This window comes from Budorcas taxicolor, chromosome 1, assembly GCF_023091745.1.
Source record: "Budorcas taxicolor isolate Tak-1 chromosome 1, Takin1.1, whole genome shotgun sequence".
Classification (NCBI taxonomy): domain Eukaryota; kingdom Metazoa; phylum Chordata; class Mammalia; order Artiodactyla; family Bovidae; genus Budorcas; species Budorcas taxicolor.
This window is the reverse complement of record NC_068910.1, coordinates 53,725,233-53,737,929: the sequence shown is the minus strand read 5'-3', so window position 1 is coordinate 53,737,929 and position 12,697 is coordinate 53,725,233. Positions and strand designations below refer to the sequence as shown.

General features: G+C 49.7%; 1 protein-coding gene across 1 annotated transcript in view; it reads left to right on the top strand.

Annotated features, from left to right (window-relative positions):
- The window catches only part of CMTM7 (CKLF like MARVEL transmembrane domain containing 7), a 44,371-nt gene that overhangs the window by 23,329 nt on the left and 8,345 nt on the right, over positions 1–12,697 (top strand). Inside the window, exon 2 of the mRNA XM_052646384.1 lies at positions 11,472–11,645. Coding sequence (XP_052502344.1) covers positions 11,472–11,645 — 174 coding nt within the window. The remainder of the gene's footprint in view (positions 1–11,471; positions 11,646–12,697) is intronic.

The window sequence follows — 12,697 nt, the reverse complement described above, 5'->3', positions numbered from 1 at the left end:
TCTCATTTAATCTTCACATCAACTCTTTGTGGTAGGTTTTCTTCTTGCCCATTTTAAAGATGAGGAGACTGAGGCCTAGTGAGGTTAACTGGCCCCTTAGTACTTGTGTTAAGTGACTGTTTGACCCACGGGGGGTGCTGGCATGCTTTACTGCTCCTTTCAGGCTCACTTGCTCCGATTGAAGACCAGCCTCTGGCTTACACTCAGTCTCCTCTGGGTGCCATACGACGATCGTGTACCCTTAATCGCTGTGGCTTTCTGTCAGTGATACATGCTTACAATCCCTCAGTGGCTCTTGTGTACTTGCTTTGTCATTTTTTATCCCAGACTAATTTCTTTTTCCCCCAGGCTGGCACTGAGTTGGCATCATGCTGCCTGGGTTTTTAATCCAGGCATCCCACACCCACATTGTCAAATCCAGCAGGCACTTATTTCTGGCAGGCGCCCAGGGCTGGATGCCAGGCCTCCTGCTGGGGCCGGGCCACACAGCTTCTCCAAATATTTACTTCACCAGGATCTGGGCAAAGCACTGAATGGCTCTCTCTCTCCTGAGTCAAGGTTTCCTTAGGATCATCCTTGGCAGAATGGAAACCAGCGTAGCCTTGTGTTCCTAAGCAGGGCTGGGAATGTCGTTAGGACTCAATAAATAATCACTGAATGAATGACCTTATTCTTTCCACTGTAAACACTGGGGTTGCCTGAATGGGAAACCAGGGAAGTTCTGAAAACAGTGTATTAGTTAGCTCTTGCTGCATGACAAACAGTCCTAAAATCTTGGCGGCGTCACCAAACCTTTACTGCTCACATGGTGGAGGTCCGCTGCGGTCGGCCCTGCTAATCATGACCCCGGCTTGCTTCTGTATCTGGAGGCTGGCTTCTCGTCCAGTCTGGACTGGGTTCATCTGGGGTAACTGGGTTTCAGCACTGTCTGCATGTCTGCCACCAGACGTTTCCTTCTTAGATGCCACTGCAGGGAAGCCCAGACCTAGAGCTGGCAGAGGTAGCCTCTGAAACTGTCGTTGGCATTTTTTTCATTTTTCTCAGCTGAGCGTGGAGCATCCAGACCCAGCAGTGGTCGCCCCATCAGAGCCTCTCGTTGAGGACCATCCAGGTCGAGCATCTTTTTGGGGCTGTGACATGGGATGGAGGTGGGGATTTATGGAGTCATCTTCAGCCATCCCCACTGCAGCCAGCGGCTGCTCTGTGTAATCGTCGGCTACCGGGTTCTTGGAGGCAACAGCTGCCTTCCAGCTGAGCCGCCTGAGAGCTCTCGGCCCAGGGGCTGTGTCTACGCCAGGGTCCCAGGTGGGGACCCAGATGTGATCCCTCACCTGGGCCCCCCGCTGCCCTCTGAACGGACCTCAACTTCCCTTTGCACAAGAATCAAAACACAAAACCCAGAACAGTGCATATGCAACTCTCAAAACAGGCCAGGCGGGACCTTTTTTTTTTGTTTGTTTAAGCGCCTGCTCCAGCTACTATGGTTGCACCGCAAATTGCTGCTAAAGTTAGTCTGTGTAAAGCAGCCACTCGCTAGGCTCACAGATTCTGTGGGTCAGGAGCGTGGGCGCGACACGGTGAACAGGGCTTTCTCTTTGCTCCGTGGTGACTGGGCAGCTGGGAGAACTTGAGAGCTGGGGCCGGAGGAGCCGAAGGCTTTGCTTTCTCGTGCGTTGAGCTAGGTGCTGACTGGTGAGCCACCCTCAGCTGGAGCTTTGGCCAGACACCCACTCTAGGCCTCCCAAGTGGCCTCTGGTGGGAGAGCTCCAGGGGTGCGTTTGCAGATGGAGCGGCGGCTCAGGGAAGTTGCATCAGGGTCCCTGACCCAGCTGTGGAAGGCCTGTGGTGTCACTTTGACCACCTGCCAGGAGGCCATTCAGGCAACCCAGGTTCAAGGCAGGGGATGCGTTCCGCTTCTAGGTGAGGAGCGGCCAGGGTCTAGAAGAACGCGGGAGCCTGGAATTGTTGCTACGGCTATTTTCAGAAAGCACAGTCGGCTGGCATGCAGTAACGAGGGGTGAGACGTTCCTTCTACCCCTCACTGCTGAGGCCGAGGGCATCAGAGTATCTGGCTGCAGGGAATTTAAGCCTCTTGTGCAGTCCAGTCCCATCCTGTCTCCTACCCCAGACCATTGAGTCCTCAGGGAGAGCTTTATTAAAGTTTTGCCAATGAAGTCATCTGCCCTGTCCCACGTGCGTGCGTGTTAAGTTGTTCCAGTCATGTCTGACTCTTTCCAAGCCCATGGACTGTAGCCCGCCAGGCTCCTGGGATTCTCCAGGCAAGAATACTGGAGTGGGTTGCGATGCCCTCCTCCAGGGCATCTTCCCGACCCAGGGATCCAACCCACATCTCTTTCATCTCTTGCATTGGTAGGCAGGTTCTTTACCAGTGGGACCACCACCTGGGACCTCAGACTGGGGAGAAAAAAAACAAAAACAAACATAAAAGGGGGCAGAAGCAGGGTTCTATGATTAAGAACTAAACTGTGGAATTGGATGGAAAAGACTGAATCCCGTCTCCGGGCAAACAGCTCTATGGCCCAGGGCGGGCACTTCCCACATCTCGGTTTCCTCATCTGCATAAGAGTACAACCCAGGGCCAGGCTCGTGGGAGGTACCTGATGAACAGTAGGCATCCCTGAGAATAAGCTTCCTCATTTCAGCACTTTGTAGGAAGCTCACGTCCCAGCAAGGGCCGTTGACCCTGCCCCTGCGCCCCCTAGTCCTGGAGAAGATTCTTGGCAGTCTCTCTCTCTCTTATTTTCTTTTAATGTTTCATCAGGGAACCTCTGGGAAACACTAGCTCCTACTCTTGAGTCAGACCCTGGGGGGGTCACACGGGGGGGTCTTTTCATCCCATTCTCTAGGTTTTAGAATCTTTTAAAAAAAAGGGAGAGAGAGTATTTCATATATTTTCTGTTTTCCCCCATTCTAAATTAATACTGTGTTTCCTCAGTTAAGGACTTCCTGTTTCAGTAGGATAATTTAGTAAAAATGACGTTACTGGATCAACAGATGTGCTAATTCTTTTTAGATACATGACAATTGGGTGTTAAACCCGGCAGTGCCTCCCAAGCCTGCTTAGCATTGATCCTCAGGTGTTAGTTCACTGTTCCTGTTGCCTCATGGTTCACTGTGTATGTATTTGGGGGTGAAGCACCAGGACTCTCCATTTGTTACTGGAAGTTATTCTCATTGCCTCTTTACCTGGTTACCTGTGGCAGCAGTCACCACCAGCTCATGCCGAGTCCTCCTCCTTTTTTTTTTCCCTATACCTCGTGGCACATGGTATCTTAGTTTCCTGACCAGGGATAGAACCCTTGCCCCCTGCAATGGAAGCTCGGAGTCCTAACCACTGGACCACCAGGGAATTCCTTCCATCCTCCTTGAATTATATTTTCACCTCCTTAGACTTCCCTTTTTATTTTTAATAGCTTTATTGATATATAATGTACATACCATAAAAGCTCCTCATTTTAAGCATACACTTCAGTAATTTTTAGCAAATTGACAGGGTTGTGCAACCATCACCATAATCCAATTTCAGATTCTTCCCCAAAAGATCCCTCATGCACACTTGCTCCCACATTATTCTGAAGAAGCTGCTGCTGTACTCCTGTATTTATCTCATCCATAAATATTTCAGGGTATGTATGTGTGTGTGTGTGTGTGTGTGTGTGTGTGTGTGTGTGTGTCTTTTTTTTTTTTTTGCTGCACCACGTGGCGTGCGGGATCTTATTTCCCCAACTAGGGATTGAAACTGGGCCCCCTGAATTGGAAACGCAGAGTTTTAACCACTGGACCACCGAGGAAGTCCCAGGGTGTGTCTCAGTCGCCCAGCACTCTGTGTGCTTGTTGTGGCCCCTACTAAGGCAGCACCCATCCCCCTCCTCTGCTTGTGCCCCCAAAGCAAACCCCTGCATTCAGTGCTGTCTCTCGAAACCCAAGAGCCAAGGTGGCATGATTGCAGAGAAGAGTCTGCAGTCCACCCACAGGCCGTGTTTACACTGGGGCGCTGGTGAGAATCCAGTTTTGCCCCAAATTCAGTCCTGCACCCATCATTGAAGGCCTCCTCTGTGCTGGGCCCTGTGGGTGCAGCAAGGAATTGGTCCTGGGCTCTGCCCTTGTGCCCACCACTGAACTGCGTACAGGGAAGAACGCCCCGGGCTGGGGTGGCCGGCTGGTCACAGCACCACTCTGGCCTGATCCGCACCTGAATGTGTGTGTGCCTGTGTGTTGCAGAGCTTCCCTGATGACCCCTTGTTTCTGGGGTCAAAGCCTGCACTTGTCTCAGAGGCACCAGGGAAGCATGCACGCACCGGTCTCCTCCCACATGTTAATGGTGGGGCCTGTCCCGGGCGGTGCTTTCTCTTTCTCTCTCCCCGTCTCAACATCAGGGAGCAAGAGCGTGGTCCTGCCAGGTGCCTGGAACGTGGAAGGCCTCAGGAGTGGGTGGACTGTAAACTGTATTCATTCATTCCAACCAAAAATATTACCTGTGGAGAATCCGCGTGCCATTCAAGGTCCTGACTTTGGAACAACAGTGAGCAAAACAGACCAAAACCCTCAGCATCATGGGGCTTACAATCAGGGGTGACAGACAATAGAAAATAAGCAGATGAAATACACTGCTCGCTGGGGCTCTGGGGCAGAATGATTGGGTGAGCAGAGACTACAAATGATGAAGCACTTATCTTTTAAAAAGCAGGGTATCGGGACTTCCCCGGTGGTCCAGTGGTCAGGACTCCACTTCCCAGTGCAGGGGGCACAGGTTCCATCCCTGGTTAGGGAGTTAAGATCCCATAAGCCTCCTGGCCAAAAAAAAAAAAAAAAAAAACATAAAAAAGAAAACAGAAGCGATATTGTAACAAATTCAATAGACTTTCAAGATGGTCCATGTAAAAAAAAAAAAGCCTTCTAAAAAATGAAAACTAGGGTATAAAACAGTGTATAGGGGTTTCCATGGTGGCGCAGTGGTAAAAAAACAGAACAAAATCTGCCTGCCAGTGCAGGGGACACAGGGTTTGATCCCTGATCCAGGAAGATCCCACGTGCTGCAGAGCAACTAGGCCCATGTGCCACAGCGACTGAGCCTGCGCTCTGAAGCCACAGCGACTGAAGCCCGCATGCCTAGAGCCCACGCTCTGCAACAAGGAAGCCACTGCGCTGAGAAGCCTGTGCACCACATCCGGAGAGTAGGCCCCGCTCACCGCAGCTGGAGAAAAGCGCACGCAGCAACAGTAAATGAATAAAATTTATCCAGCGTAGCCAAAATAAATAAGAATTACTTTAAACAACTGTACATAGCATGCAATCCAGTCTTTGAAAAGGAAAAATAATACTGCTGATGCTACGTCACGGCAGTCGTGTCTGACTCTGTGCGACCCCATAGACAGCAGCCCACCAGGCTCCCCCGTCCCTGGGATTCTCCAGGCAAGAACACTGGAGTGGCTCGCCATTTCCTTCTCCAGTGCATGAAAGTGAAAGGTGAAAGTGAAGTCGCTCAGTCGTGTCCGACTGTTTGTGACCCCATGGACTGCAGCCTACCAGGCTCCTCCAGTCATGGGATTTCCCAGGCAAGAGTACTGGAGTGGGTCGCCATTGCCTTCTCTGGAAAAATAATACATATGTGCTCAAAACATCCCTATGAAGAAAGAAATACTCTAAACTCCAGAGGTGGTAGTTATCTCTGAGAAGTGGGATTATGGGTGATTTTTTGTTTTCTTAGACACTTCATGAATTGATTTTCTATTCTGTATAAGTATTGATTATGTAATTAGAGTGACCCTATTTAAGCAGGATGCCTGACATGACTGTCATTTCTAAAGGGCCCCACCTTTCTGAGTTGGAGCCCCAGAGTCCTGCCTCCCAGTGTGAGAACACTAGAATCAAGGCAGGTTTCCCTTCTATTATCCAGGGTCCCACAGGCTGTTCTGTGCTTGCTCCCAGTGGAAAGCAGACAGAAGGTTTAAGCCCTGGGCTGAAAACAGAGGCCAGGAGCTGGGATAGGGGCCTGGAGAGACACAAGCAGGTCCCATGGGCAGGGCGGTGTTGTGGGGAGCAGGGGTGTGCAGCTGTGTGCCGGGGCGCAGCTGACCCTGCTGTGTGACGTTCAGCAAGTCGCTTAACCTCTCTGTGCCTTATTTTCCTTGTAAAAGGACGACAACAGGATTTGCCTCCTAGAGCATTTATCCCTGGGCCTGGCCCTGGGCCGTTAAAGATCTCCATGAGGTGTCATAAAGTGCCTTTTACAACTTTGTATGGAATTTTTTTTTGTGGGGGGGGGGGGGGGCGCCAGTTCTATGCAGCTTGAAGGATCGTAGTTCCCCAACCAGGGATCGAACCTGTGCCCCCTGCCGTGGAAACGTGGAGTCCTAACCACTGGACTGCCAGGGAATTCCTCGTATGTGATCTTTATAATACAAGAAAATAAACCAATTGAATTTTACCATGGAACAGTCCATTGACACATGCCTTTCCATGGGCTGACGTGGGGCCATTTCCTGGAGACTGGAGGAGGGGGTCCACCGACAGGTAGGGGTGCGTGTAGGAGCCCAGGGCAGAGCTCAGCCACAGCTGGAGTATCGCAGTCTCCTGCCGTCCTCCCGCCCCCAGGCAGAGCCGCCGATGGGCCCGTTTACATCTACAGATGCACTTCCCCATCATCACCCACATCTCTGACTTTTTGAACAAGCTCAGCTTTCATCTCCCCGGCTTTTCCAGAAAAGCCTCTTAGAGCGGGTCTGCGGCCTTTTGATGTTGCCTTTCATCACTTACTTTCCCTCCTCCTGCCTGTGTCTCTCACTGAAACGTCATTCCAAGGTCAGAAGGAAAACCCTGCGAGAGGGTGGGGTGGTGACCTGCTGGCACCCAGCCCCTGCAGGCTCTCACACAAAGGTGCGTGGTGCCATCTGCAGCCAGACGTGGGCAGGGTGTTAGGGGACAGACCTGCTGGGGGGATGTCCCTGGGCAGTTCATCTCCTGAGCACCGCCTCTGGAGGCTTTGCAGAAACTGTCTTAGACTTCAGAATTCCATTTGCTCTTTGAAGGAGACCCACCCAGCCTGAAAACCTGGGCCCACTGCCTGGCACGTGGCCGTGAACCTCAGATCTGCCTGTATTAGTTTCCAAAGTTCTCAGGGAGCGACAGTCATTTCTCTCGGGTGATGTTTAGTTGGTTTCATCTGCTGTGAAGTTGAAACGCATGCTGCTTTCACGACACTCCTCTCCTTTCTAAGAGTAAGAATTCTGATAGCACAGAGTCGGAAAGAACTCGGTCTAGGGGAGAGGGGGTGGCTTCTCGCCTGAGGGAAAGCCAGGGTCTCTCCAAACAGTGCCACGGCAGGTCCGAGAGACGTGGCTTTGAGTTGAAGGTTCTTGCAACGTGACTTTTAAACCCCTGGACATTTATATTAATGACTTATTTTCAACTTGCGTGACTGTTATAAAAGAACAGATTGGGAATTCCCTGATGGTCAAGACTCAGAGCCTTCACTGCCAGGACCTAGGTTCAGCCCACAAGCCTCATGGCGCAGCCAAAAAGAGAGAAAAGACCTTTATGAGAGGATCTAGAGAATTCTCTGAATAGAGGAGCCTGGTGAGCTACAGTCCATGGGGTTGCAAAGAGTTGGACATAACTGAGCAACTAACACACACACACACACACACACGAGGCCGCCGGAGAAACAAATGAGTCCTTTAGGTGGTATCACACTGATATTACTCTAAACAGAACCGATTGTGTCTTCCAGAAATTCTCCAGCCTGCTTCACTTCAGTTTCTCTGAGTTCAGACTTTTTTAACTGGGAACCCGAACAGGTCCTAATAGATAAACAATGAGGACTTACTGTCCAGTACAGGGAACTGTATTCAGTATCTTATAATAACCTATAATGGGAAAGAACCTGAAAAAAGTGTATATATATATATATATATATATATAACTGATGTATATATCAGTTGTCCACATCCCAGCTCTTTTCTCTTCGCTGGCTGTTCTTTCTCTTGCTTCACCCTTCCGCATGCCCCCTGAGTGTCAGTCTGGAGGATTCAAGGCATTTGCAGAGGTTACTCACTGGCCCTGGAGGAGTTCCTGAAAAGCCTAGAATAAAGTACACTAGCTGAGATGCTGGCTAGCTAAAGTAGCAATGATGCCGCCTTGGGCAGAAAGGAAGTTTTGGTAGCGCGCACAAGTATACACCATCTGCCCTCTAAACGAGATTGGCCAGAATCGGGCTTTACAGGAGAAGACTGCATGACTGGCAGCCTGAGACCTAGGGATGAGAATTAGGGGAGTCTTATTTCTTAGTCAGGGTTCCCAGAGAAGATGAAGATGGGCTGGGGTCAGAGAGCAATCGTATGCTTCTCGGCTCAGCCCTGGGGCTCAGAGGGGAAGACCTGCCTGGGCCCCTTCTGTTGCTTGGGGAAACTTACCTGCGTGTCCGCAGACTCAGTCCCAGATAAAGACTGGTAAAAATGATTCTAAAATCTGTGCATTCAGTGAGGTGCAAAATTGCTTCTCCACCTCGAAATCACACTGCATAATCCTGGGTTATTTGCATTTTAAGTGAATTAAACCACCCTAGCCTGTGTGAGAGGATCCATGCCAGGCGGAGGGACCCCCCCACCTCACTCCCCAGATAGACGAGGGCTGGAAATGGGGGGATGTTGGTGCAGCAGCAGAGCTCTGGCCATCAGGCGCACTCCTGGGTGAAGCAAAGACTCCCTTTGGAGCTTTGAAACAGCCTCCAGGCGTGAATCGTTACATCATCTGTGGCCAGTGGGCTGGAGAGGAAACGAAAAAGTGAAAATCCTCAGGCTGCTCATTAGCAAAGGAAAATATGCAAACACTGAGGGTCTCGTGTGTCAGGCCCACATTCTTCTGCTTTGATCTGTTAAGTAGAACACTCTTCACGCCCACTTTAGGCCTCAAGCTGAATGTTCTTTGCTGGCTGAGTCCCTGTAACCTAGGACCTTGATAGAATGCTAGCAATGAGGAGCTTCAGAAAACAGCCTTTTTAGCGTTGGCCAGCCTTAGATTGATTTTGTGATTGAATTCTCATTATAGCTGCTCACTTTCTGCAGCGAGGTTTCCCCACGGCAGCACAGTAGCTTGAGGGCTACACTTGAAGCCAGATAGTTCTTTATTATGGGGTCTATGCTGTGCATGGAGGGGTGTCAGCATCCTCCCACCACACACACACACACACACACACACACACACACACTGTGACAACCAGGAATGTCTCCAGACATCACCAACTGTCTCATAGAACACAAAATCACACATACACGCCCTTGGACAGTCACTGTTGTGTAGGCCAGAGGCAGTATGAAAGATTTAACCTTTCTCCTAAATTGGTTGTGCTTTTAATATTGACCAAGACTTTACATATGTTTAACACATGTGTGTTATTGGTTCATCCCCCGTTTGGGGTGAGCAAGACTTTCTTCTCTGTTAGTGGCCTTCACAGAAACTCAGCCCTCTCTTCCCTCTCTGCCCTCCCATGGTATTCGTTTTCTTTTTGGCCACGCCATGCAGCATGTGAGATCTTAGTTCCCCAATCAGGGATCAAACCTGGATCCCCTGCATGGGATGTGTGTCGTCTTAACCACTGGACCACCAGGAATGTCCCTCCCATGGTATTCTTATGTTGCTAACAATTGACCCGACCTGCTTATTCATTACTAGGTCATGAGTTTATTACTTCTGCACACTCATTCATTCAGGTAACAATATACTTAGCAAGTTCCCATAGCAGGCCCCAGGATGTGGCAGGGTGTGGAGAGGCAGGGTGTGGAGAGGCGGGGTGTGGAGCAAGCAACACTTTGTAGCCGGGATCCCCACACGTTTGATGATGCATCTGGCCTCCTCAGCTCATTCATGGTCAGGGCTTACATTTTGGAAAGCAAAACTGCATCCGAAGTGGAGGAACATGATCCCTGGAATCAGACAGTCTTAAGATTCAAATCCCTCCTCCACTGCTTACAAACTGGGTGTTAGTCGCTCAGTCGTGTCCAACTCTTTGCGACCCCATGGACTGTAGCTCTCCAGGCTCCTCCGTCCATGGATGCTCCAGGCAAGAATACTGGAGTGGGTGGCCATTTCCTTCTCCAGCGGATCTTCCCAACCCAGGGATTGAACCGGGTCTCCTGCACTGCAAGCAGATTCTTTACTGTCTGAGCCACCAGGAAAGCTCTAACTGGGTAGCCGTAGGCTGATGATGGAGCCTGTCTGCCTGCATTGCCCCATAAGCAGGCATGGGGGGATTTTCCTGACTCAGCAGAGTTCTGGGACGTCGCAACGAGATCGTGTACATCAACCAATCAGTACACGGTAACGATGAGGTAAGTCTATGGCAGGACAGTCAAACTGAGACAGAAGGAAAAAAAAAAAAAGCCAGCAGTAACTAAGGACATGCCCCCATTTGTGGGCCTTTCCTAAAGTGCAGTGTGAATCTATGTTATTCATTAACCAGACCTCCTCAAAGCAGAAAGACGCACTCAACTTTTGAGAAGAAGGCTTCTTTCTTCAGATTCTTTATAGCTCCATGATTAATATATTTCTTTTCCATCTCAAACAAGGGGTCACACTGACCAAAGGCTTATCTGTACGTGCATAGTTGAAAAAAACAAAAACACTTCAACCAACTGTGTACTCAGTGCTAACCTGTCAATATGATACATAATTTCTTTGTCTCAAAAGTGTATAAAACTGCACCTCTAACTTCTGCTCAGTGGAGCAGTCCGCAGAGTTTCTGAGAATCTGTTTGCCAGGTTATCATTCTCAGTTTGACTCGAATAAAATTCTCTGATCTGTCTTCTTTGCTGGATTGTTATTTGATTTATTGCCAACAGTAACTTACTATCTGCCGGCTGGTAGGTTATTTGTATAAACTGACATCTTGGTGGGTCAAAAATAGTCAAGTATTGGCAACTTCCTAGGTCAACCTCGCATGTAAACCTGGGGTCCACTATCTGACTGACTCTGGAGGTTGAGCAGATAAGGGGAGTGGTCCTGCCTGGCTGTTCCCCGAGTTCCTGCCCTCTCTCTAAGGTTGCACCCTGCTGCTGCATGGACTACTCAGAGCGGACATGCCGCTTCCTCCCATCCTCAATGTTCACCGGGGCTTGTGTGTCAAAAGCTGGTCCTGTGGGGAAACTGCGCTGTTCCTTGCCAGTTTGTGAGGAAGTAACCTCAGTTGTGACAGCTCCTTAGTTCCCTGTGGTTGGTTGTGTTCCTGTTGTCTTGTTTTATAAATCTGTCTTATCTCTGTATTCATTTTATCTTATTTTGTTTTTTGGGCATGTGGGATGTTAGTTCCCTGACCAGGGATCGAACCCAAGCCCCCCGCAGTGGAAGTGCAGAGCCTTAACCACTGGACCTCCAGGGAAGTCCCTGTTTTGTCGTTCATCCCCTGGGTGCCCATCTCGGGTGGGCGTTCCTCTGATGTCTCCGTGTTCCCACCCCAGGCCACGCTGCTGATCGCCTTCATCTGCGTGAGGAGCTCTTTGTGGACGAGCTACAGCGCCTACAGCTACTTTGAAGTGGTCACCATTTGCAACTTGATCATGATCCTCGCCTTCTACCTGGTGCACCTCTTCCGCCTGTACCGCGTGCTCACCTGTATCAGCTGGCCCCTGTCGGTAAGGGAGTGGCCGGGCTGCGCTCCGCCCGCACGGGTCAGGACGCTGGCTGGGCGCTGGGGCCCGACGTCCTTCCAGCCTACCCGCCCCGCCTCCTTGGCTGCTTCAGCCCTGAATTTCCCACTGCTGGGTGGCCCTCTCTGCCTCGGGTCCTACTGGCCTCTAAAACTCACCTTCAAGCTGCAAGAAGGCTGTGGTTCTCATCTCGATGCTTCTTTTCTCAAGTGACAGAAAATGGGCTGTGGCGGGGGGGCGGGTGACTTGGAGGCGGAACGTGGAAGGGTGAAGCTGATGGAGGTGGTGGGTATTTACACTGTCGTACGGATAAGATCTGTCAGCTGCAGTGGACAGGCAGAGTCTGAGGAAAGATATCAGAAGTTGCTAAGGTTTCTTCTTCCCATTATATTATTTTTAAAATGACTTTATTTACACCTGTTGACATGTCATACAATTACCGATTGAAGTGTACAGTTCAGTGGCTTTCCATATGTTTTTAGACTTGTGCAACCGTCCCCTCATTTATAGAATATTTTCATCACCTCAATAAGAAACCCTGTACCCTTTAGCTGTTACCTCCTACCCCTCATCTCCTCCGACCGTGACCTACTGCTAATTGACTTTCTGGCTCTATAACTTTTCCTGTTCTGGAGATTTCATGTAAGTAGATTTATATATGTGGTCTTCTGTAACTAGCTTCTTTCACTAAGTAGAGTGTGTATTGGTTTATCTATTTATAGCATGTATCAGTACTTCATTTCTTTTTCTAGCTAAGAAATAATCCATGGAAAGGATATACCATATTTTGGTTTTTTGTTGATTTGTTTGTTGGGGGTGCACCACGTGGCATGCGGGATCTTAGTTCCCCGACCAGGGATCGAACCAATGCCCCCTGCAGTGCAAGCACGGAGTCCTAACCACTCAGTCACATTTTGTTTATTCATTTATCATTGATGGATATTTGGGTTGTTTCTACCTTTTGGCAATTGTGAATCCTGCTGCTGTGCACATTTGTATACAAGTTTTGTGTATGGACATGTTTTTGTTTTGCTTGG